Raw genomic sequence first — 26,499 nt, forward strand, 5'->3', positions numbered from 1 at the left:
ATTATTGTCAGCAGACATACGGCATGGTCTTAAATATGACAAATGCTTTTTAATTAGACTTCCCACTGCAGTGTATTACATGTGCGTGGCCATCAGAGAGCCGCAGCCTGATTGCACACTTAAGGTGGTGTGAGCTGCGTTGATGACACCCTCACTAAATAATGCAGGAGGCCAGTGGTTTTGTGCTGCGTTTGTACACGAGGGCTCAGGTTGTGTCCACAGCAGACTCAGCAGACGCTCAGAGTGGGCGGCACAGAATGAGATCAGGACAACCATATGATTTTGGCACCGGTTTTGTGCACTCTCAGCAAACAAACGTTCCTTCAGAGTGTTAATGATGACTTTAAACTTATTAGCTGCCGACATAAGCTAAAAAAGGCTTTATTGACTGTATGAGCATTTCCTAATCTCCTAACACTTTGTTTATGTGCTATATGTGTGGTTATGATACTTAAAATCATGCAGCTGGATATATTACTTTTCTAAGCTAATGAAATGTGATTTTCTAAGCAATTTTTATCCTGATAAATGACAAAAACAACAACAACAAAAAATAGTTGTTATATGATGGACTGCAGTTTGAATAATACAGTAAAACGGAAGGCTAATAATGTGAAATATGGTTAAAATATAATAATCTATAACTATATTTAAAAATTATTTAAAGCATCTGTACAGTATGTAGTTTTGTGTTTTTGCGACTTTGGAGCCCCTACAGTTAAATGAGTGGAATTCACTTTTGTAAATATACCGTTGTCATAACTGTACACATGCATTTGTTGCTGACATAAAGCAAAGCCCTATTTTCATGGAATTTTCGTACCAAACTTACAGTACATGGACTTATGTTTGTGGGAGAGCTTGGGAAAGAAAAATAAGCTATTCACCTTATTAGATGTCAGTGTACCATCTGAAATTAAATAACCTGTTAAAAACAAAGCAAAATTAAAGAGCTAAAAAAGTTAAAAAAAAAGTAAAAAAAAAAAAAAAAAAAAACATTCATAGGTTTAAACTATGTATATTATGAATATTTATTGGCTGCTTTTTTTCCTTTCGCAGTTTAGTTTCAGTTACATAATTTATCTCAGCATTTTGAAAGGACATATACACATATTTACTTCCATTCAACATGTTCCTTTAAACCACATGTACTGTATTGTTCTGCATGATAATACCTCTATACTGCATGGGCTTCTCAGCACTAACACCTTATTGTACAATCAAAGTGATATGGAAAAGAAAAGCCAACAATCAAAGAAATATTGTTCCTGTAGTCTTTAGAAAAGCAGGGGATAATTGTTGGCTTCTTTGACCCAGGGTTGCTTTGGTTGTAATGGCAATACATGTACATATCCATAAAAAGCAAGGCTAGAAAAATGGAGACAATTTTGATCAACATTCCGATTGCCTAAAATACAAACAAGGCTGTTCATAATTCAGCATGAACAAAACATATACAGGAATACAAATAAATTCAAGGTGTATTAAAATACTGGCAATATAATGCAATATATTGGCATTAACACAGCTTTACTAAATATATGCTGAAACAATTTACACCATCATTTGAGGCCTTCCTGCTCACAATATCTGAACATGACCAGGAAGTGTAATAATGACTATACTGTACATAACACCATTCTCTTAACCCAAAGTAGGGAAAATTACTCTCTGGGAAATACATTCTGATTTAAAACAGCCGATTTTCAAATGTTTGTTCTCCCTGACTCTGTTCAGGGTGATATAGCAAGGTTTTAGAAACAATTTTTCACTCCTTGAGATGTTAGAAGCCCAATGAGTCAAGAGAGTGGGCAGACTTCATTTTAGGATGTCACCTTCCTTAACTAAGCTATATCAGCAAAATATAAAAAGTCATAATCTGGACTGTTAACCTGCTTGTTATGAAGAGGAGCAAATCTGGTATAGATGTAAATTGTCTTAGTGTTTAAAAGCTAGAGATGGGGAAAAAAATTAAGGGATGTTTGCATAAGCACTGAAATGTGTATAAGTAATGTATTAACAGCATCTAATATATAACCAACAACTTTGGAGATTCATGAAATTGTTAGGGTGATTGTACTGTATGTAATCTATTGATTTCTAAATCTGTGTAAATGTTAGATACATTAGATGCTATCAATGCATCCATATTGTATTTTTGTCATATATGCAAGTGTACAACAATGTATGTGTAATAGTTGAGTAGTTATTGATTTATATGAAATAAGAAAATAAAAACAGGACCAAACTGAGCCACTGTACAAAGCTGTACCCACAGAATTTTACATTATGTACTACACAAAATAGAAAGATAACCACAGTATTCCTAAATTTGACTGTTTAGCCAAGCTAGAGGCTTTGATTACATATTTATACTGACATTTTTGTCTGGGAAGTATCATTTGCTCAAAATCATTGAGGATTTTTGCTCCCATGGAAAATAAAATAAAAATATCAGCAAAAACTAAAGCCTGGAAGATTTGTATGTACTTTATGTAGTTTAAATGTAGTTTATATTGCCCTTGTTCCTTACACACACTCACAAAGTATCAAATTATCTGTTTGTTAAATTTACTCGTTTGGGCTTAAAACTTAACCGCTGTAAAAACCTATTGCCAAAGACCAAGGACAACACTGCATTCCATAAAACAGCTGAGTAATTTAGAGTAAACTATTTCCACACGATCTAAACCATAAGCTGACCAATATAAGCATGTGGAAGCATGCACTAGCATGTGTCACTGTACAACACCTTGTTTATGGTTCTGTGTAATCCTCTGTGTTAGTGTTACAGTGAATAGTGCAACCAAAAACGAACATCTTGTCTTTATCTACTCACCATCGTGTTGTTCCAAACTCCCCAAAACTCTCCTTTGTGTTTTCATGGAAAAATAACAACATATGAGCAGCAAATATATTATATATATCAACATATAGAGTTTTAACTATTCATTTAGTTAAAAAAAATAATCAAAATATTAATAAAAACTACATTGGTATCTCAATGATACTAAAATATGAGAGTAAATAAACAGAGAATACTTATTTTTGGGTGAACTATTCCTTTAACTTCAGCAGAAATTACTCTGAAGTTGGAAAGATGGCAAAAATTGTACTTTGTTGTAACGTACTGTATCTGGTCCTTGGTTTGAATACAAATGCCTTGGAAACCAACTTAGCCTAATATGGAAATGATATTCCACGGATCTACGACAGAGTGTAAACAAAAAGGCCATCAGTGAAGAATCAGCTAAAGCCTACTAAATGTGATTCGACCCCTCTGGGATATACGAATACTAAACCAAAAAACACGTGTTAAAATAATATTAGCAAACGCTCATTAGAAAAATCTTTTCTTCGTAAAGGGGTATTTGCTGTGAAACCTGGACCAACGATGGTGTTTTCTTTAATGGAAGTAGCATATGCCTGTCTGACACTGTCACCAGCTCTATGCGTTCCTTGCTAAATACTCCTGAGCGACTCCTGATTTGGGGATTATAAATGTAGGATACCCCTTAGCTTGTGAATCTTAATAAGCATGATTACCCATCCTACTGTACCATGTTCTACATAATAATCACGAGAAGCACACACAGGATATTCACAGCAGTCTTTACAGGTTCATGTCACAATTACTCCCTCAATCTCACGTCTAGGGCTGAAGTGTATTTACAGATTTGAATTGGCACTTGACAATTACATACGGAAGTCTGCTGTCAGCTCTTTGCTTCAAAAATATCATTTAAACTGGCAGCTCTCTGCATTGTTCCTGGAGGCTGTTCGTGTGTTCTTTTGCTTTTTAACATTTTCTTTCTTTATACTTTTTTTTCCCCCTTGTGTTATAGGAACGAGGTGTGCTCCTCCAAAGTGTACGGGGCTTGACGTTTCCTCGTTGCCTGGGGAATTAAAAGCCTTTAGTCCAGAGAAAGCAGCGGCTGCATGTTTTCTTCTTCGTTTTTCACTTTCTCTGGTCGTTTCAGGACACCTGGTTCCACCACGGACTGGGACCTGTGGGTATAAACAAAATATGAATAAACTGCTAAGAAAGGAAAAATCATGAGAGTGCATTGAAAAGCTAGGATACAAAATTTAATCTTAATTCAAACCTGAAAATAAACAAGAAATGTTATTACATGACAGAGAAAGAAAAAAAAATATATATTATTTAATACATTCTTTAAATTATTATTATTAATATTTTTAGGCCACTAATCAAATAAGAATATCATAATTTGCATAAACTTCAAATCATGAATAGTTCAACCAAAAAAATCAAATTTGCTGAAAATGCACTCATCTTCAAGACATCCAAGATGTATAGGAGTTTGTTTCTTCATTGGAACAGATTTGGATAAATTTGGTATTGCATCACTTGCTCACCTATCAATCCTCTGCAATGAATGGGTGCCGTCAAAATGAGAGTCCAAACAGCTGATAAAAACATTACAAAAATTCACAAGTAATCCACATGACTCCAGTCCATCAATTAACGTCTTGTGAAGCAAAAAGCTGTGATTTTGTAATATCCTTAAGGCGTTTTCTCTTCTGGCCACAGTACATAAGCCATAAGTCTATATAATAATAACTCTTCTAATGGAAAAAGTCCATCTCCTATTACCTTTTCACATCAAAATCCACCAACATATTTGTTTAGAACCATTTTGGAATATTTTGCTTGTAAACAGTGTAATCTTTGCATATTTCTCTCCTGATTTAGAAGACAACTTTTTCCACTGGAGAAAGTAATATTATGGATTAAGAACTCATATTTTGGATGAAAACAAGTTAAAAATGTCTTAATGATGGATTTATTAGCTCCAGCTTATCGCTTCATAAGACGTTAATTGATGGACTCAAAGGTTACTTAACTGAGTCGTGTGGGTGTGGATTACACTTGTGGATTATTGTGTTTTTAGCAGCTGTTTGGACTCTCATTCTGACGGCACCCATTCACTGCAGAGGATCTGTTGGTGAGCAAAGATGTAATGCTAAATTCCTCCAAATCTGTTCTGATGGAGAAACAAACTCATTAAAATTTTAAATCTGAATAAAATAAATCTGAAATTTTTCATTTGAACTTTTCACCCTATAAAACTTGACAATACTTAATATTTGATCATATAATATGACATGAAATATAAAAAAATAAAATAGCCAAAATAGTGACATTTATTCTCAGACATTTGGGACCCCAATGAAACATTTAGGTACATAAACAGAGCACTGCACACTCAAATTAATGATGCATTGTACATGTCACAATCATTTAAAGTGAAGGATGTGTAATGGAACATGTCATCTTAGTGCACTTTGTTGGCCTACTTTTTCATTTAGCCCTCTCGTAGAGGCATAAGAAGCTTAGAGGACAGTGTGCTGTCGTTCATCATGTGCAGATCTGGGGCACTTTCCTCTGACTGACGCATTTTTGTTTGAACCGTGATTATAATCACGAAAATTCAACAAAAACAGATGTTTCTTATCAGGCAACTACTAGATTTAACAAAAGAAATTGCACTGCATTTAACTTCAGTAATGTGACGTAAATGATGTGCTGAATATTCAGAAGGAAATAATGTAGGACAAGGTGAATCCACGGGGATTTGACTGGATTGTGAAAAGTGGGCTATGATATGTTAGAGCTATATACACAGTCATCCAGTCGTTACTGATAATATATATATAAGACCCCAAAGTATATAGTATATAGTATAAGAGATGATTTTTTTTTTCAATACCACACCCCAAAGGAACAAATTAAAGGTGCGGTAAGAGATGATTTTTTTTTTCAATACCACGCATGAAATAAACTACCTGATACCCATCACTGAAACGGGTGTCTTGAGAAATCCCACCTGTTTCTGTGACAGACCTAGACTCAGCAAACAGCAAAAAATATCTGAGATGAAACACAAGATGTTTCTTGAGGATAATTAACTACACCTTATTTCAACTAACGAATCACAGAATGACGCACAAAAGCTGTTACACTAACATCACAGCAAGAATCTGTGCTATTTGAGTGCAACCCAATGCAAACAAGAGAAAACTGTATTGGGAAAAAAAGTGATGTCCATGTGACCTTTCCAGAGCAGACAAAAGGACAAAGTGTGGTTTTAATTGCTCTGAATAATTTACCCTTTTGTAGAATGTGGGAGGTGTTAGCTTTTTAAAATCAGACATTCCTAAGCTCACACTAATTTTAACATAATGACATTTTAGGGAGTATAAGTGAGTGGAAATTTAAAGCACTCAGTAAATATACAAAACAGTTGCTTGATTAAGCATAGAAATGTCAGTGCTGATGCATCTTTCATGCACGAAAATGACAAACATACCATGCCAAATTAATTGATCATCAAAAAAAAGACGCTAGATAAGTGTCTTTTCCACTTAAAAATGTAAAAACTATATTGTTTCACCTTTCATTTGAATAAAATAAACTATAAAAATATGCTGTGCATACAAGCAATTTAGTTATGACAGGTTATGCGTGATTAAATGAAATGCATATTTTTACAGTCAACTTTAGCAGATTTTATTACTGGTCAAATAAATCATTAATTGAGTCTAATGGGATTGTTTCTCACTATTGTAAACCAAAGCCCCAATATATGATTTGTTTGTGAGTGTATCCATGAGACTGAATTGATAGAATTGAATATCAGTATAGATCATCACTAGCAATCTGTTCACAAATCTAAACATGATGAATTATTTTAATAATACAACACTAGAAAATAATTCACAATACAGGGTGCAAGATTCCGCCAAAGTGTTATGTGTTATGTGCGGACTGGGAGGTTTAGTTTAGTAGCCAAAGCTGTTTAAAGAACAGTACTTTGATCTTAGCAATAGAAGAACATCTAAGACCTACTTTCTTCCAAATACTGCACTCCCCAGGCGCTTTGATAGAATCCAAACAGTTCCTTCAAATGCGAGAGCAAAATAAGCCACTGCAAACTAGGCTATATTTGGTAGCCAACGTCTCTGTACACAGGAAAACCTCTGTAACGTGTTCTTTTACACTCTATAGGCGTCCATGTATAAGCAGTGCATCATTTTTACGAAGCTCATGGTTGTGGCTTTACCCCCTCATGCTAATTTCATGACCTAGTAAGTCGAGACACCCCACCATGTCTTGATCAGTGAAATGTGCTCAAGTTGCTCAGTCAAACACATACTGTAAGATCATCCCAAAGTGATTATTTTATTAAGAAGAGCTGCATTTTAGCATAAAAATAAGGAGTTGGTTGCTAAGCACCGTAACCAAGAAGAAACATACAGTGTGCAGCTCAAATGTGACTCCTTTAACAAACATTGTAGCTTCTTTATGCCTCTAGCAAAGCAGCTTATTTTTGTTATCCAGAGCGACTCTCTTGATAATTCTACTTGAATGAAGACTGCGTATAAGCAAATGCTGTATCCATGGCAAGCCACCAAATGATGTCATTCAACAAGCACATTAGAAATAAACAACATACACTACATAATATGGCCAGTTCGGTGACCTCATGTGCTTGTTTTAATGCGTTATGGTTAACTGAAACTAAAATCAAAATGATTAAAAATTGTTTGGAGTAACTGAAATAAAGCTGAAAATAAAAGAAAATATAAGAAAATATATAAGAAAAAAAAACAAATAAAATAATATTATATGTAAAATATGAACTTAAAAAAATTACTGGCAACTGACTGAAATAAAGCTAAATAAGTTAAAAAAATAATTTGAAACACTAGATTTACTAAAACTAAAAATTTAACTAATAGAAAAATGACAAAAGCACAGAAAAAATACTAAAATTAAACTAAAAATATAAAACTAAAGCTAATTTAAAATATTAATAAATACTATAATAACATATATAAATAATACAAAGATAACAAATAATATTAAAACATTCCACTATGCTTGCATAAAACTTAAATCAAGATGTCAACAGGCAAAAATACATCAAACATTTGTACTGAAAAGCTGGATCATCAAGTAACAGACCTTTTCATAGTTTTAGGGGACAAATCTTTCTCCAGGTCTTTGACAGACAAGGTATAGGATTCAGGGCAGTAGTCCGTCTCCTCGTCATACGCGTGGTCCAGCAACGTTCTGGCCCAGGTGCCCATGTCGTAAGGAGGCAGCATTCCACCCAGCTCAGACGGCAGAATCTCAGGCAAGATCAGCTGGTGCAAGCTGTTCAGATTGTTTCCATGCATGAAAATCTAAATATACAACAAACTAAATAGTGTTATTTGCCTTTTTTTCATAGTTTCATTACCATTCAGTGGTTTGCACTAAATTCTATGGCACTGCACTGTGCATTAAAAAATTCCTGCATCAAAACATCAAACATAAACAGAACAGTTAACAATTTTATGTGATAAAAGTGATTGATGAAAACAGACACACAAGTCAATAACTCTGAAAATTAACATTTTCTCACCCTTTTTCTTGTTTTGTCCTTGAGGAAAGGCCGGATGACTGTGTACAAAGCGTGGATGTACCAAGGCTGGTTGACAAAATGAATCCCTCCAAACCTTGCGGGAAAGCTATCCTATGAGTAGTAGAAAAAAAAAAAATAAATAAGTAAACGAATAAACATTATTATTATATTTATCATACCTAATATATGATATTATATAAATAATATTTCATAAAATCACTATTAATTCACTAGTTGCTTAAAATGAAACCAGACTGTATGCTGAAATAAATGGTGTATAAAAATTTTCACTTAGAAATTGCTAGTAGAAAAACTGAAATAGTATTTTCTAGTCAAATATACTCAAATAAACTTTATATTTACTACTTAAAAAATTACAGTGTACTGTATTTAATTTTATGTTTAAATTTTTATGCATACTTTAGAATTTGTGAAGAGAGAGAAAAAAATAACATCTCTCCTCCCTACAACCTTAGATTTTTTTTTAGAGTTACATTTGTAGCACCTTGAGTCTAGTTCATGATTCCACAGAGGATTACACCAAAAAATGGGCATAATTCCCATTTCTCCTGATATCACACCGCTGAAGTTGATGAATACATTGCTGTATTCACTAATCTGCCCTGAACAGTAATCCATATTCATAAAGCTGACTGCAAGGGTTCTGGGAAGCTTCATAATGATGCTGTCTTGAGGTCATTTGCTAAGCTCACAAAAATCGAGACATAAGTAATGACGGTAAAGATTTACAAGTCCCAGCTTACAGGATGTAAACTTGTGTCTATGAGAAAGAAGCCCCTCATGCTTAGGCTGCATTTATTTGATCAAAAAAATTAATTTATTCCTGTGATGGCAAATCTGAATTTTCAGCATCATTACTCCAGTCTTCAGTGTCACATGATCCTTCTAATTTGCTGATTTGCTGCTCAAGAAACATTATTAATCATCAACGTTGAAATCAGGTTGTACTGACTGTGGAAAACATGATACATTTTTGTCAGGATTCTTTGATGAATGGAAAGTTCAAAAGAATTACATTTATTTGAAACTGAAATTAGTTAAAATTATTATTTCTTTTCATTTCTTAATAGTCCTAACTTTTACAGCAATTTTTTTTCTGAACTATGCAAATTTTAAATTCAAGTACTGATTATCACATCATGGCCTTGTCTCATTTTATAACAATATTGTGTTCTGGCCTAATGCCGATGATGGACATCTGCAAGCAAGTGGGCTGTAGCCACCAAGGCCCCCAGGTCAGAGTCTGGTGGCAGAACGCAGGCTTGTGAGCATTAGATCTGGTATTGCATCTCACACAGAGATGATGCAAACATGCCGTTTGGCCCGTCGCTTCACGGGAGGGGCTATGAGACATTTACCAGCAGGTAGTGTCAGCACACACTACGATATCTCTGCTTTGAGAACCCGCTGCTAGCGAGGCAGATAAAGGTCTCAGCTGCATTAAACATGAATAGCTCAACTCTGGTGTGAGCTGGTGAAACCTGATTGATCTGTATCCCTGCAGTGTGACACTGGGAGGAGATAGAGGTAACTGGGGGAAGGGAAGATGCCATAATGCTCAGAATTCATTTGATCCTGCAATGCCGAAAAAAGCATTATTCAATTTTAATATTAACAGACATGAGCTCTCATGATTAATCTAGGGCTCAGTTCCACAACCTAGTGAGCTGCATTGAAAAAAAAAAACAAAGGTGTAGAAATAATTTTCACTCAGAAATTGCTAGCAAATTTCTCAATTAACTACAAATAATCAGCAATAAACTTTTTTTAAGCAGAAAGCCTGAAATAGTATTTTATTGTAAAACGTCTCAGGTTACGAATGTAACCATGGTTCCCTGAGTAGGGAACGAGACACTGCGTCCTCTAGGGGTCGCTATGGGGAACACCTCGTCGTGACCCGTGTCTGAAGCATACAAATGAAAAAACACCAACAAGTTGGCCGGCGACAGCCTCTGACGTCACTACCGGTGCGACTATAAAACAGGCATCGGGAAAACACGTCATTCACTTCTTCGTCTGAAGCTTGCGTCCGAAGCATGGCAGGGAGCTAGAGGACGCAGTGTCTCGTTCCCTACTCAGGGAACCATGGTTACATTCGTAACCTGAGACGTTCCCTTTCAAGGGAACTTCGAACTGCGTCCTCTAGGGGTCGCTATGGGGAACAGTATACCCACGCCGCCATGCTGAGGGGAGTGCAGGCCAGAATCATGGCGAACACTAAGTACCAACTCTACCATTTCAATGGGAGTTGCCCCCGGGACGTTTAGACGGCTGTCTGTGACAATACCCCTTACGGCCAAAGGCCTAAGCTACATACCCAACTTGATTGTTAGGGCCTCGGCCCGATGGTAGAGCTAAAGGCTTGGAATCAGGAAAGATTCCTTTAAAGGGATACGGCTAGGAACCTAGCATTTTATACTAAGTCTTGCCTGTCACACAGGGGCTACCGCTTGCTTCCGCAAAAGCTTGCTGAAGGAGCTGTCTCAACAGATCTCCAGTAGCAACACCCTGTTTAGATAGGTATCCGAGGATACATGGGTGGAGTGGCGCCCAAGATGAACGGGGCTTTTACCAACTCAAAAAAAGGGCACGAAGCAACCGCGCGAAGCCCTCACCATGTAGGATTTTAGAAAGAACACAGAATACTAGCGTGCGAACTTACCACAGTGTGGATTTCAGAAAGTGTGCAAAGACTTCACGTGCACACTTACCATATCATGGATTTTCAAATACTGTTCTAAGGGAGGGCTCTCGTGGCACTCTGATAGAGCAGCTCATAGATGGAATGGTGCATCTCAAAAAAAGTATGTTTGAGAGTCATCAACTCGATCTGTGGAAATAATGCTGGAGCGCTCTGGGAAAAACAGTGAACTCAGTCTCATATGAGAGGAGAACTCCTGAATCCAGAGTAGCACGCTCATAGGCGACCCTTCTTGGAAAAGGGGAGCGCTGCTAAACTACCACGAGAATCGCCCGAATAGCCCCTCATGTTGAGGGAAGCGATGCTTGAAGTGTATAAACAAATACACACTGGCTGAATGGAGCCCAAGGAACCAAGGTCTAATCATCTCAAGAAAGGGAACGAGGCGGAGCGCGTAACCCTTACCATACAGGATTTCAGAAAGTGCGCGCAGAGTCTTGCGTGCACACTTACCAATATGTGGATTTTTAGAAAGTGCGCAAAGTGTTCACGTGCACACTGACCACCATGTGGTTTTCAGAAAGTACACAGAGCTTAGCGTGTGTACCTAAAGGTTCCTAAGCATCGCAGAGGCGCTGAACCGCACGGGAGAGGCAAGCTCAAATTTTATAAACCTCTAGTGAGGGGAGCATCACCTGAGGCAGCATATACAAGAAGACTTCTGTAACTGCCACCTTCACTTCCCGCTGGATGCGACAGCACCTAAGCGGCCAGGAGACCCCTCAGGGTGACCTGGCCGGACATCCATGAAATTCCCTGCAGTGCTGTGCCAGGCCTGATGATCAAGGAGGCTCCCGCAGAAACCTGTGATCTCAGCCGCCTAATACCGGAACATGAAGCCGGATGGCTGGTGCTGACGAGTGTTTAGTAAACACTGTAACTGAGCACTGCAAAGGAAACTCACAGAGTTTATTAGTAGACATAACCACCAGCAATTTACACATAAGTATATACAGAAAGGGTTATTTTTGTTATACTCCCACCCTCCTGCGCTGGAGCCCCGCTCAAGGGGCGCCTCCTTTTAGTCCGGACCATCAGTAAGGTGGTTGCTATGAACATAGGACCAGCCAAAAACATTATAGGTCCAGCATAGGAGACTGTTATGCGTTTTAGAGGTTTCCACCTAACCTCGATCAGGTGGAGAGCTGGTGGTTACAGGGGAATTAGGAAGGGGAGGATAAAAGCAGAAGTTAAAAATCCCTAAAGGGAACGAGTAGATACCTCAGTATCACTCTGACTCAGACGAGAACGCTGCCTCGTCTGGATCACATCCCTTAGGTTCTGCTTACCCCCTTGTGACCCACAATTCCTCTTAACCCTGCCCGCAGGTGGGGGAGGAGCGTGAGTCGCGACACTAGCCTTCTGTGCCCGTCTTTGATCCTCAGATCGAGACAGGCCAGGACCCCTATGTTGTTCGGGCTCAGACCTGGACCTTCGTGGAACGAAGGATCTGAAAGCAGCGGAGTGCGCCTTCGTCTCCCCGAACTTCTCGATCACCGTCTCAACGGAAATACCGAAAAGTTCAGAAGGCGAAACCTGAGCATCGAGAAGAAAGCCTTTTCTTTCTTCCCGATGCCTGCCAGGTTCATCCACAGATGTCTCTCCGACACCACCATGGCCACCATAGTCCTGCACTTGGCAGAGGCGGCCTGCTTGGTAGCCTGGAGAGAGGCCTGTGGTGCGGCGCAGCTCGGCTACCTGATCAGGAAAAAGGCTTTCGCCTTTATCCAGGTCTCTTAGCAGATCAGTCTGATATGCTTGAAGCATTTATTTTGTAATAAAGCCACAGCCTGACCTGCTGCTGCGTATGCCTTGCCATTTAAGCAAGATGCATTGCTTGAAGGGGCTTAGATGGCAAGGAGGGAGATTAAGAGAGGATGTCTCCCCGCAGAATGAAAGCTCTTTCTGCAGGGGGCATACTCTCATAGCCGTTTTCGCGCATCGCCTCGATGTCGGCAAAAACTCTTATGCCGATACCGATGGATGCGAGAAGAAAACGGCCTCTTTCATTTCCTTTCGATCTCTGTACGGAGATCAGGCAGAAATGGAAGGCTCACCTGAGCTGGAGGGCTATGGTCGGAAACATAACGCTCATCGAGGCGCGATCCATAAACTCCAACAGCTCTACATACGCAGGGCAGGAGAATTGAGAAGGCTCAGCCTCAGCTTCTTCACCATCCTCAAATATCTCCTGCTTTTCCTGGGTAAAAACCCAGCAGAGCACTAACCTCAGTATCAGAAAGTGTTAAAGATATAACATCATCCTCCCGAGGCTCTCTCTCGTCCGCCGCCATTTTTGAGCGCTATAGAGAAAATCCCTCTTTAAACCATTCAGACAGATCCACCTGAAATTCTCACGAGCTCATTCTCCTCCGTGCCTCAGCAACGGCGGGTCCTGAACCGCGGGAAGCAGATGGCTGCCTTTTTTTTCTCTTTTTTTCGGAAAGAGAGACGAACGAGAGCGGAGCTTTTTTCTTGAAAAAATGCTCGCAATGCACGCAGATTGCCTCCTCAAAGACATCGCGTGCGTGCTCTTTACCCAAAACAAATCACGTAAAGATCGTGTCTGTCATCAGGTGTCAAATAACGCCGACACGGATGCATACATTGTCTAAACGCTTGCTAGTAGTCGCCATGATAGACAGAGAAAGAGCGCTCTTACCGGTTCTGTTCAGATGCACGCTTCAAACAAAAACAGTCAATGAAGACGAAGAAGAGAATGACGTGTTTTCCCGATGCCTGTTTTATAGTCGCACCGGTAGTGAAGTAAGAGGCTGTCGCCGGCCAACTCGTTGGTGTTTTTTCATTTGTATGCTTCAGACACGGGTCACGACGAGGTGTTCCCCATAGCGACCCCTAGAGGACGCAGTTCGAAGTTCCCTTGAAAGGGAACTTACATATTTGATTTAATAAAAAAAATATATATATATTCTTTCAAAAGCAGAATCACCACAAAAATGGAAAATCTCTACACAGGCAGCAATTAAATACAAATCATTGAAAAAGTGACATGAGCTGTACACAGATATCTTCTGTAGAGGTCCTTGTAGCTGAATTGAACTTGTTTCATAATTGATGAACTTTGCAACATTGGCAGATATTGAACTGAATTGAAACAGCACTGAACTAAAGTGAGATGAATAATGACACTATTGCCTTCTGTAGCACAGCTGAAATTTAATTTGTTTTACAACATAAACACTATTTTCATGTTCATTAGTGTTAAACTGCTTTGAAACAATCTGTATCGTATAATTGTATCTTGTAGCGCTACATAAGTAAATGTGACTTGATAAAGCACAACTTGAGCACATGGGAGATTTGACTTACAACTGCTCACATTTCAGGACTCTAATAAATGTATATAAAATACACAGCGGACACACATAAATATTGGGTAATCCAGTTTACATGGATCCGAGGCAGCTATTGTAACTAAACCCCAACTTTTAAAACATATTGTACTAAATTCCTTCTTTTATATATTTTCAAGAGGTTTCTTTCACTTTTTGACTGCAGTTAAGTCTAAGAATACAGAAGACTATTCATATTTTGGGATTGAGAAACATGTTTTTCTCCTCTAAAGGCTCTTAGAAATCAGGTTCATATCCAGGAATCCTGTCACTAAAACTAGGACAGCTAGTTTCGCTAAATTAGGCAGGATGAACGCCACATAATATAATTAATATTCATGAGTGAACCTATGCTTGCCACTGTTTGTGCACTGAGCTACTGACAAAATATTAACTAAAGTATTTGTTGACAAAAATATGCCGTTTTATATGCATAGTTGTCACTGTAAAGTTTTGGGACAAATTATTGAAAAGAAAAAATGAAATAAATGACTGGAATTTAAAAGCGTGTCATACTTGTAAATGGTTTTTATTACGGATTGTTTCTACACTCCTACATAAAACGTTTTGTAGAAACTTTTTGTTTTTGTGGTCACCACAGCAGAGCAGAAAGAAGATAAAAAAACACGGATTTCTTTTAATGGCAAGTTTTTTTTACATGAACTACTCATAAAAATATAAAAAACTCTTAGGGGGTGATCTGGGTTTTATGCATAATGCTCCTGTTTTGGTCAAGTACTGCACTCAAATGGATTGTTGGAAAAGGCTTTCGTTTGCTTGTATTAGCTTGAATACAAAGCCATCAAGCAGCTAACACAGATTCTGGCAGCAGGTCAGATTGATTAGAAAGATGTAGAGCCACAGGATAATTGCTCTTAAAAGTGCCTCATCGTGAAATCAGGAACCATTTAAAACATCAATCTACAATTTTAAATAATTACCGGTTTTAAACAGTGCCACTAAATTACAGTTTATCAAAGAACGGCTTTGCTTAGAGATTTATGTGGTTGTTTTTAGTCTCTGTATAAGCTGATGGACCGCTGATTTCATCTGTGCATTTTGTTTCAGTGGCTTGACATGAAACCTCCATCTCTTTTCTTGTCTGGAGTCACTGATGATGCACGACTGAACTGAAAAAAAAATCCATTTGATGGAGTCCTTTTGAAAGACGTAGCCTGCAGAAAAGCAAGTATTTTATCGTGGTCTCCTTACCAAATAATACATATAAGTCAGAGTCAGTGAGCTGTCCTAGTTTCAGTGACAGGATTCCTGGATATACAGGTGCATCTCAATAAATTAAAATGTCGTGGGAAAGTTAATTTATTTCAGTAATTTAACTCAAATTGTGAAATTTGTGTATTAAATAAATTCAATGCACACAGACTGAAGTAGTTTAAGTCTTTGGTTCTTTTAATTGTGATGTTTTTGGCTCACATTTAACAAAAACTCACCAATTCACTATCTCAGCAAATTACAATATGGTGACATGCCAATCAGCTAATCGACTCAAAACACCTACAAAGGTTTCATGAGCCTTCAAAATGGTCTCTCAGTTTGGTTCACTAGGCTACACAATCATGGGGAAGACTGCTGATCCGACAGTTGTCCAGAAGACAATCATTGACACCCTTCACAAGGAGGGTAAGCCACAAACATTCATTGCCAAAGAAGCTGGCTGTTCACAGAGTGCTGTATCCAAGCATGTTAACGGAAAGTTGAGTGGAAGGAAAAAGTGTGGAAGAAAAAGATGACCGACCGAGAGAACCGTAAATCCCCTTATGCCAACTGCGAATCCCTTTATGAGGATTGTCAAACAAAATCAATTCAAGAATTTGAATGAACTTCACAAGGAATGGACTGAGGCTGGGTTCAAGGCATCAAGAGCCACCACACACAGACATGTCAAGGAATTTGGCTACAGTTGTCGTATTCCTCTTGTTAAGCCAATCCTGAACCACAGACAACGTCAGAGACGTCTTACCTGGGCTAAGGAGAAGAAGAACTTGACTGTTGCCCAGTGGTCCAAAGTCCTCTTTTCAGATGAGAGCAAGTTTTGTATTTCATTTGGAAACCAAGCTCCTAGAGTCTGGAGGAAGGGTGGAGAAGCTCATAGCCCAAGTTGCTTGAAGTCCAGTGTCCAGTGTTAAGTTTCCAGTCTGTAATGATTTGGGGTGCAATGTCATCTGCTGGTGTTTGACCATTGTGTTTTTTGAAAACCAAAGTCACTGCACCAATTTATCAAGAAATTTTGGAGCATTTCATGCTTCCTTCTGCTGACCAGCTTTTTGAAGATGCTGATTTCATTTTCCATCAGGATTTAGCACCTGCCCACAATGCCAAAAGCACCAAAAGTTGGTTAAATGACTATGGTGTTGGTGTGCTTGACTGGTCAGCAAACTCACCAGACCTGAACCCCAGAGAGAATCTATGGGGTATTGTCAAGAGGAAAATGAGAAACAAAAGACCAAAAAATGCAGATGAGCTGAAGACCACTGTAAAAGAAACCTGGGCTTCCATACCACCTCAGCAGTGCCACAAACTGATCACCTACATGCCACGCCGAATTGAGGCAGTAATTAAAGCAAAAGGAGCCCCTACCAAGTATTGAGTACATGTACAGTAAATGAACATACTTTCCAGAAGGCCAACAATTCATTTAAAATATATATATATTTTTTTAATTGGTCTCATGAAGTATTCTAATTTGTTGAGATTTGGTGGGTTTTTGTTAAATGTGAGCCAAAAACATCACAATTAAAAGAACCAAAAACTTAAACTACTTCAGTCTGTGTGTATTGAATTTATTTAATACACGTCTTTCACAATTTGAGTTAAATTACTGAAATAAATTAACTTTTCCACGACATTCTAATTTATTGAGATGCACCTGTATATCAATTCCTGATTTCTAAGAGTCTTCAAAGGTGAAAAACAAATATTGTTCTTCTTCAACATTTTGTTAGATTTCTCACATCATGAGACTTCTTTTCAGATCTTATGAAATTTTCTTACATTTAAGGAGGTTTAGTTGTTATTACTGGAAATTAAGATGGAATGCTAACCACTTTTCTTTTTGGTAAGTGTAATTCTATCAAAATTTGGTTGTGATGAATCAGTTTATTTTGGATGTTAAAAAAAAATTCTAAAAACTAGCATTTGTAAGCAAAGCACCTACATTCTTTGGGTAAAAAAAGTGAGCAAATCTTGATCATAATAGGCCAGAATGTGGACCACATTTTATGCTGATAAATAAGAAGTCTGGCTACAGAAGACTATTTGTATATTAGGGTCACAAAACCTTTGTTCTTCATTGAAATTAAATATACTACATTTAATTTTGAAATGTTTATCTCTCTTTTTTTCATTGGTAAATATATATTGTGTTTTAGATATTTATACTGGAAAACAAGATAAAATCATTTTCAGTGAATAATCAATTCAATTCCCAGTTTACACCTATTCATAAATAAAACCATTTTATTTGACAGACAAAGAAAAAGTTTTTTGTTACCAAATGAATACTCTTAAACATTTTGATTTAATGTCCTAACCCCTGTAAACTCTATGAAATCCAGTGTGCTCATTTTAGCAACAACATTGTTTCCATGTGGACTTTTGTCCAAAAGAATTGGCACATTCTGACTTAAACTGCATAACAGGCAGATTTAAGGCCACTCTTGCCATTTTTGTGTGTTTACTATACATCAGGTGGTCCGTGATCTGTGCTTTCTGAAGCTAAGGCTAACATACAAACATCCCATTAGCAATATTTGTCTAAAACGAAGACAAATTAACCATAAATGAGCGAACCCGTAATATGAAGCATCACGCTCTGACACATACCATTGCTCACGTCAATAATTGAGCTCTACAGGAGACATTTTATCTACACTTGCCAGATCCATCCCACTGAGCTTAGCAACACAAGGCCGCTAACATAAAGACGAAGCTCTACTCACTAGCTGTCAGCTCTCCTACAGATCAGAACAGTCCCGTTATAGTGCGATAAACAGAGCGAGACCATAACTGTGCCACTTTCCAGAGAGCAAAACAATTAGTCTAACTTCAGTCCTGCAGGCCCAGATATGTCTAGTGCCGTTTCCCAGATAAGCAAGACTTATAGAAGCTCTTTGCTTTCTGGGAGGCTTCAGCGGATCTTAGCATCCAGAAGAGCCAGTCGAACCAACTGACATGAGAGATGCAAACCTATGCTCTGTTGATTAAACAGGGACTGAGAAGAGCCCTCTTCCCTGGATCATGCTTTTCTGTGTTTGCTTATGGGACAAAGACTGCTGGGCACTATAAATATAGCACAAATCCCATGCCCTGACCACACAGCTGTTCAAGCAAAGAAAATGAACTTGAATAAAATGTCTTGGGTATTGCAAATTAAGAAGAATGCATTGGTTTTGGAAATAATAAAGGTTCTTTATCTGCATCAATGATTCCATGAAGATCATTTAACATCCATGGAACCTTTCCATTGTACAAAAGGTTCTATATAGTGAAAAAAGGTTCTTTAGAGTACTAAAATGTTCTTCACAATTAGAACAAAATGGTTTGTTCTTTTAAGAACCTGTATTTCGTAGTTCAACAAAAAATGAATGAGGATGAGTAAATGATGACACAATTGTAATTTTGGGTGAACTATCCCTTTAAGAGAAGTTACATTTTATAATATGGCTTTTTAGACAAACACAAGAGACAATACTTGTGGCAAAGGCGTAATGCTGGTGTGCCACTGAAAGTACTTAAAATCCAACAGTTGAATAAGTTTCCCTTATTCAACTGATCAATCATAATCATATCAAATCAAATCAAATCAAACCTATATAATTTATTAATGTAATATATACATCTATATAAGTATTATTATTATTATTAATACTACTTTTACTATGTTGTCAAAAAAATGTCAAACTAACTTTAACTAAAAAAAAAAAAAAAAAAAAAAGTGGAAATGAGCCTTTTACTTTGTTAATGGATCATGCAAGGTCATTCAGTTTGCTAAACTAAACTGCATACACACAACTAATAAATGATAATAATAATAAAACCGTTGCTGATACTCCAACAACTGATGTCAGTCTCAGCAATAAAAAAAAACCTTAGAGTGCAATAAAAATGACTTTTTTATGGGTATGCAATGCAATATGTAATGCATGTCAGTCTGAACTTCCTGTGCTTTCTAAGATGCACTTTAAGTGCCCTACATAGAAACACGCACATACGGCCACGGTAGTTGAGTGATATGAGTGCGTCTCTCTCTTTGAGCACAGCCCATCTGGAGGGTGCATAGCATGGCGGTTGGACAGGTTGCCAGGGAAACTCGGCATGGGGTGGGCTGGGGAAGATTGGCCCATTGTGATTGGCTGCCAAGCGTGGGTTATTTCTCAAGACTAAGAGAGACAAAAGGCATGTCCAAAGCACAGAAGCAAACAACAGAGGTAGAAACAACAAAGCACTGCTCCGGGAAAGCCAGGACCACTTTCCCTCACTTCTATTTGACTCGTGAGTATGTTTCTGTTTATTGATTTTGCTAAGAACAGCCATTTTCTGTGCATCAAGTGCTCTTTTCTGAGCCACCATTTGCTAGGGAATGTATATGATAGATGGCTCTACTGTAAATTAAGCAATAAACACATATTACCTCAAATAACACGAAATGGCCATTGCCCACAAACCATTAAGGTTTTCTAGTAAGAATCCATTAGTTATTTTTCAACCTGGCAAAACATACATGATACTATCTGGCTGATAAAAAAGGTATTTTCAATAGCAACAGATTCTAGTTTATCAAATGGTCTCACCAGAAAAAAAATAAAAATGAATAGAGAACATAAGGGACTTAAGTATTCTCTCCTATTCCTTCTGTCCATGTCCTTTCTCTCTGTCTCTGTCTTATGTGTTGACTCACTGATATGACGATAAACTTCCAAAAAGCACTGAGCCATCAAAAATGGTTTTGATGCTTCATTACATTGATGATAGAGACTGACAGATGCCCATATGAACAATGCCATCAGACTGATGTAACGCTTCACATGACCCCGCACTTTTGGGTCGAAGGGCTGTGATTTTCCCACAGGCTCTAAACGTCATGTTTAATGACTCAATGTACACACCGTGGGTCTGTCAGTGTCAAAACAGAACCATGGGCCATCACCCTCTCATTCTAGCACTCATCAACTGACCTATTAACATTTAGGAAACCAGTGCAATCAGCATACACTGCTGTTCAAAAGTTGTTCTGATTTTTGTTCTGACTTTTCTGTTTTAATATATTTGAAATTATAATTTATGCCTGTAATGGCTAAGTTGAATTTTTAGCATCTATTACTACAGTCTTCAGTGTCACAAGATCATTCAGAAATCATTCTAATATGCTATTTTGCAGCTGAAAAAATGTTTCTTATTATTACCAATGTTGAAAACAGTGCAGCTTAATATTTTTGTGGAAGCCATGATGTGTTTTTTTAGGATTCTTGAAAAAAATAAATAGAAAGTTCAAAAGAACTTTGGAACTGTATCAATTTTTGAAAAAAAAAAAATATATATATATATATATATATTTGATATATATATATATATATATATATATATATATATATTGACATTATAAATGTCTTTACTGCCACTTTTGATCAGTTTAATGCATCCTTACTGAGTAAAATCATTTATTTCTTTAAAAAATAACCATAATATCCCAAAACTTTTGAACAGTAGTGTATATCTGTAAATGCATGCATTCATCCTGGAAGTCGCTCTTTGTAACTTTTTATGCATGCAAATCTGATCAAAAAAGTAAAAAATCTGAATTCCTGTAAATATTTACATATGTAAATCATGACTTCTGCTGACAAGCTAGCTTCTGAGCACTCTTTTGAACTGCAACTAATTAGCTGTGGCTGTTTTCCCTCAATCTACTCTATTGTTTCCCTTTCAAACAGCTTCAAAAGCGATGTCCCACTCAATGTGAACAGCACATTGTGGATGCAAGATGCTAATGGCGGCGATCAATTATTCACCAGCTAATCTGTCTGAAGAGGCACTGGAATGTGGAATAGGCTCATCATGGACCCGCATTAATATTCAGTCAACAGGCCTCACTCTGCACTGCCTACATGTCATATCAGACCCAAGCCCTCCTCAAAGGAGCGATGTCTAAATGAGAGCTTTCAAGAGGCTGCTTCTGGAAATGGACAATGTCTTTTCACAGATTAGCTATTGTTTAATGCACAGTGAACATTTTGTAGCACAAAGGACAATTGCTGCTCGGTTATGTTTAATAGTGATGTTAAAAAGTTGTACATTTTATGCAATGTGAGCGTCCGTTCAAAACACCACCAGTGTTATGGGTGGTTGCCAGGGCATTGCTATGCAGTTGCTGAAGTATCTATAATATCTGGTGCATAGACAGAGTGTAAGTATATTTGAGAGTTTTGCTCATTTTATGATCCACAAGGTGAAAAAAGTTGGTCAAAACTCTTAGAAAATTAAGAGAATGGACTGCACTGACTATATGAACAAAAGCACTGAGACATTTCTTTAAATATCTTATTTTATGTTCCATGGAAGAATGAAAGTCATACAGGTTTAGAAATTGGAATGGCATGAGGGTAAGTAAATTATGACTGTTTTTTTAAAGGATTTATTTAAATGAGTATGAGCAGTTTATAATAGTGATCGTTTCCTTAGCAAACACCACTAATAAATGTCAAAAAACGTGTTTTACTTTATTACAATGAAAAGGAATGGATCTCAGAAAAGATGCTTACTAATATATATATAAAAAATAATTGAATCACTCCAAACTATACTATAGACACACACTATTGACATTTCCCAGTACATTGCCTTTTTTGTTTGTTTGTTTGTTGCAGATTGTGTTCCCTTGCGTTAGATCACTGGGTCAGCTCCTGTTCATGTTACTCACAAAGAAAATGGCAAATGTTTGACGGGCGGGGGATTCCTCTACAAGCACCTGTTCTGCCTCACACATGCAGAATTTCCCTATGCAATTCTCATTATTCAAGCCTGAAGCACACTTTACGGACGTTACATATTTGATGTTGGATTGCTTCCCAAAACATGTATTTATATGCATGCAGGTACAAATTGAAAGAATGCATTGTAATATCCACATTGATTTTTTTATATAAACATAAGATTAAAAACAGAGAATTGTGTTACCTGCAGGCCCTCAATTGCCAATCTCAGCATGCTTGGAGTTAACTTGGAAGCTTGCTTGAAAGTGAAGTTACTCCAGTCAATGATCAAGACAAATCCATTTACTTGTAGCTCGGGGTCTTCTATCATTGCCTCCAGAGAAAGTAAAATAGCTCGCAGAATATCCACAAAAGTGTACCTACAGATAAACACAAGCCTTTAGAAAGATTTGCAAACAAACTAAAAGCGAGATGTTTTTGCATGACTTTTTTGTTTTTGCATGAGTGTGTGCACACAATTATATATATATATATATATACTTCTACAGGGCTTTACATTTCCCATAATGCTGCAATAAATGTAGCAAATCAGGCACGGCTTGACCCTAGTGCTCATCGCACATTGTTCCTGTGAGAGGATGCCAAGAGCCCTGTCATCCGAGGCAATGGCGCGACTGGCATGAATTCAAAGGCTGTTTGATATGGACTCGAGCACTATCTACTCTCCAGTCTAAAGAGGTGAGACTAAACACCAACAGTTAGCAGATTTCTCACAACATTAAAACAAATTACATTTGAAGAAATACATGTACACATATCATTTAAGTAATCTTAAATTATGCATCAATGCAAAGTGCCCAAACAAATTAATACATATATTTATGTATTGCCATTTACCCCCAAAAGTATTTGGACACTTAAAATGTATGCATGTATAGCATTACAGAATTAAATACAAAATACCTGCAAGAAAAATGATAGTAGAGCTTTTTGTTCAACAAATTCAAAGATATTTATATATTTAAGAATGATTTAAAGAAATAGTTCATCCAAAAATTTTAATTTGCTGAAAACGTACTCACCTTCAGGCCATCCAAGATGTGGATGAGTTTGTTTCTTCATCAGAACAGTTCTGGAGAAACTTCAACACTACATCACTAAATCACAAATTGAAAATCAACATTTATCATTTTAATTCTATTAAAGATACCAAACAGCTGATAAAAACATAACAGTAATCCACAAGTAATCCACACGACTCCAGTCTGTTAGTTTACATCTTGTGAAATGAAAAGCTGCATCTTTGTAAGGAACAAATCCATCATTAAGGTGGTTTAAATTTAAAATGTTGCTTAAATCCAAAATATATGTCCATAATCTGTAATAAAGCTTCCTTCGGTGAAAAAGTCCATCCCCTGTTGTCCTCTCAAATCAAAATCCACCAACATATTTGTTTAGAATGATTTTGGACTGTTTTAATTTTATAAACTTGATATATTTCTCTCCTGATTCAGGCAAGACAACTTTTTCACTGGAGAAAGCAATATTACAGAAAGAGGAAGTTATGGTTTGAAGCCAGAAACATCTTGATTATTGCAAACGATTGTTATTACAAATGATTGTTTATTACAAACATACAGCTTTTTGCTTCACAGGATGTTTATTGATGGACTGGATTCATGTAGATTACTGTGATGTTTTTATCAGCTGTTCGGCACCCATTCACTGAAGAGGATCAATTGGTGTGCAAGTGATATAATGCTAAATTTATCCAAATCTGTTGTGATAAAGAAACAAACTCTACATCAGGGGTAGGCAGTCGGTCCTGGAGTGCCGATGTCCTGCGGAGTTTAGCTCCAACCCTGAATAAAAACCCTCACTTGTCTGTAATAATCCTGACCTTGATTAGCTTGTTAAGGTGTGTTTGATTAGCGTTAGAGCTAAACTCTGTAGGACAGTGGCACTCCAGGACTGACGTTGCCTATCCCTGCTCTACACATCTATCTTGGATAGATAAATACCTTGATTACACTTTAAGAAATATATGTATTTGGTTTCATAATGTGCCGTTTAGTAGATCACTTATTATGTAGACCACTTACAGTGCATTTATTGCATGGACAGTGTCCCTGGAGTAACCTGGGATGAAGTGCTTTTCTCAAGGACACATTGATGATAGATTAACCCTTGTTGGGTCTGAACTCTCAACCAAGATGAAACATTACTAAAGGCTATATATGGGTATAAAATGTTTTGTTCAGATCAGTTATTCAAAGTGGAAATCAAAGTCAGCATGTTTTACATGGTGAAATGTGACAAGAGTCCAGAGACCCTTAAATTGTATGTCAAGGTTATATTTTTTGATTAATGAGATTACACATTTTGAGAGATTTATCTGTTCATTAAAAAAAGGAGATAACAGCAAATATTCTACAGGCACTTGGTGCATCCATGTTGAATTTATGTTGTCATACTGTAAATAAAAATACAATGACATATATAAAGGACCATCGTGTAAACTATTGGGTCAGCTCAAAGGTCATCAGGGGTCAGCCTTGGATGATTACACCCTCAATGGTTAAAATGATTCTTAAAGAATTATTTCTCAACTGGTGGACACCATCCTTTGGAAGGTAAGATCAAATTTGCTGTAGACAGTTGTATAAATGTTAATAAATAAAATGTCTATATGTCTATAAATAAAATTTCTATATGACCCATACAGAAATGGTAACATCCAATATGTGTAACATGGACGCTGTAATGTTAAGTTTAAATACAAGGTAACACTTTACATCCCATAATGGCTCAACATCATGCTCTAGTGAATGACAGAAGACTTGTGCTGAAAAGACAGCTCTGACAGTGCGCATCATTAACCACAATTAGCCAAAATCCAATACCACCCTACCTGCTCTGATCCCAGTTCGCCGCGAACAGAACCAGAATCTTCCTCCCGTATCTATCCAAATTGGACAGGACCCCGGGAAATCCATCCTTCAGAGCCTGCTTGATCCCCGGATCGGTGGCCTTGAGGTTCTTGAACATATCAAGGTTCTGTTGCCGGTACTCAAAGTACTGGGCCAGGAGGCGGAAGGCCTCGAAATGGTTAAATTTCCGGGCTCTAAGAAAGCGCAGGATAAAAGCATCATCTGTCCTGAGAAAGCCAATGTCTGGACGCGTGATGATCATGTCCCTCACCTCCTGTATGTCCTGATGCAAAGTGTCGGGGTTCTCCTTTAACTCCACCTTGGCTTTCTCCAGGGTTTCTGGAGACAGGCCTGCCTGTAAATGAGTCATTGTCCTTACACTGGACCAAGACTGACTCTATATACTATCAATATATATTACCTAACTGATGATGAAAATATCAATCATAAAGAGCCCTATCACTGCAGTTCTTGCAAATAAAAACCTGACTTCGGAGATGGTCCTGAGTGTAAGCAGAAAGCTATGACACTGTTAGTTCACCTCATATACTCCTTCTGAGTTCACCTGTATTGTGGGTTTTATTAATGCTTGTTCTGGAACGTAAATTCACATTCATCTGGTCGTGCTCATCGATTGTATATGTGTATGCATGTATGGCTTAAGCAGGCTGAAATCGTCTTAGTTTGCGTATGATCAAATCTGAGGCATTCAATCGACTACAAATCCCACCCCGAAAGCATCTAAGAATGAGCATCACGGTTAAAAGCGCTGCTCTATCCTACCATCATCAAGCGGCCAGGCAATGCGGCACCCTGCAGCATCTCTTGTCATGAGTCTCCATTTAACGCGCATTTCAAATGTTGCCGTGAATTGGAGTCCGAGCATCATCACGATCCCAGTCTCTCTCAGCGCTCCGTTTCCATTATATACGTCCTTCGGAGGAGACGATATGGTGTCAGTCCTGGTCCGTATGATTCGGGTGATGTGGTGGATGGTTTACGTCAGTGCTGCTGCTGCTGTTGCTTCGCTTTGTTGCTGATGAGAGTGACTTCAAGCATCGCTCCGGTGATACAGTCTGTCCGTCATCACATGGCGGAGGAGGGGAGAGC

General features: G+C 37.7%; 1 protein-coding gene and 1 long non-coding RNA gene across 2 annotated transcripts; one reads left to right on the forward strand and one right to left on the reverse strand.

The window, feature by feature from the left end:
* Positions 1-1,013: 1,013 nt before the first annotated feature.
* Positions 1,014-26,499, reverse strand: LOC109071957 (clavesin-2). The gene is made up of 5 exons (XM_042778129.1): positions 25,371-26,499; positions 22,704-22,878; positions 8,436-8,546; positions 7,994-8,214; positions 1,014-4,008 (listed from the first exon to the last, which is right to left on the reverse strand). Exons 1-5 carry the CDS (start codon positions 25,757-25,759, stop codon positions 3,915-3,917), a joined length of 990 nt encoding a protein of 329 aa, XP_042634063.1. The 5' UTR covers positions 25,760-26,499; the 3' UTR covers positions 1,014-3,914.
* Positions 19,914-22,689, forward strand: LOC122149019. The gene is made up of 2 exons (XR_006162795.1): positions 19,914-20,021; positions 21,461-22,689. It is a non-coding gene; the product is annotated as an uncharacterized LOC122149019 (long non-coding RNA).

Source organism: Cyprinus carpio, chromosome A20 (assembly GCF_018340385.1).
Source record: "Cyprinus carpio isolate SPL01 chromosome A20, ASM1834038v1, whole genome shotgun sequence".
NCBI classification, from domain to species: Eukaryota; Metazoa; Chordata; class Actinopteri; order Cypriniformes; family Cyprinidae; genus Cyprinus; species Cyprinus carpio.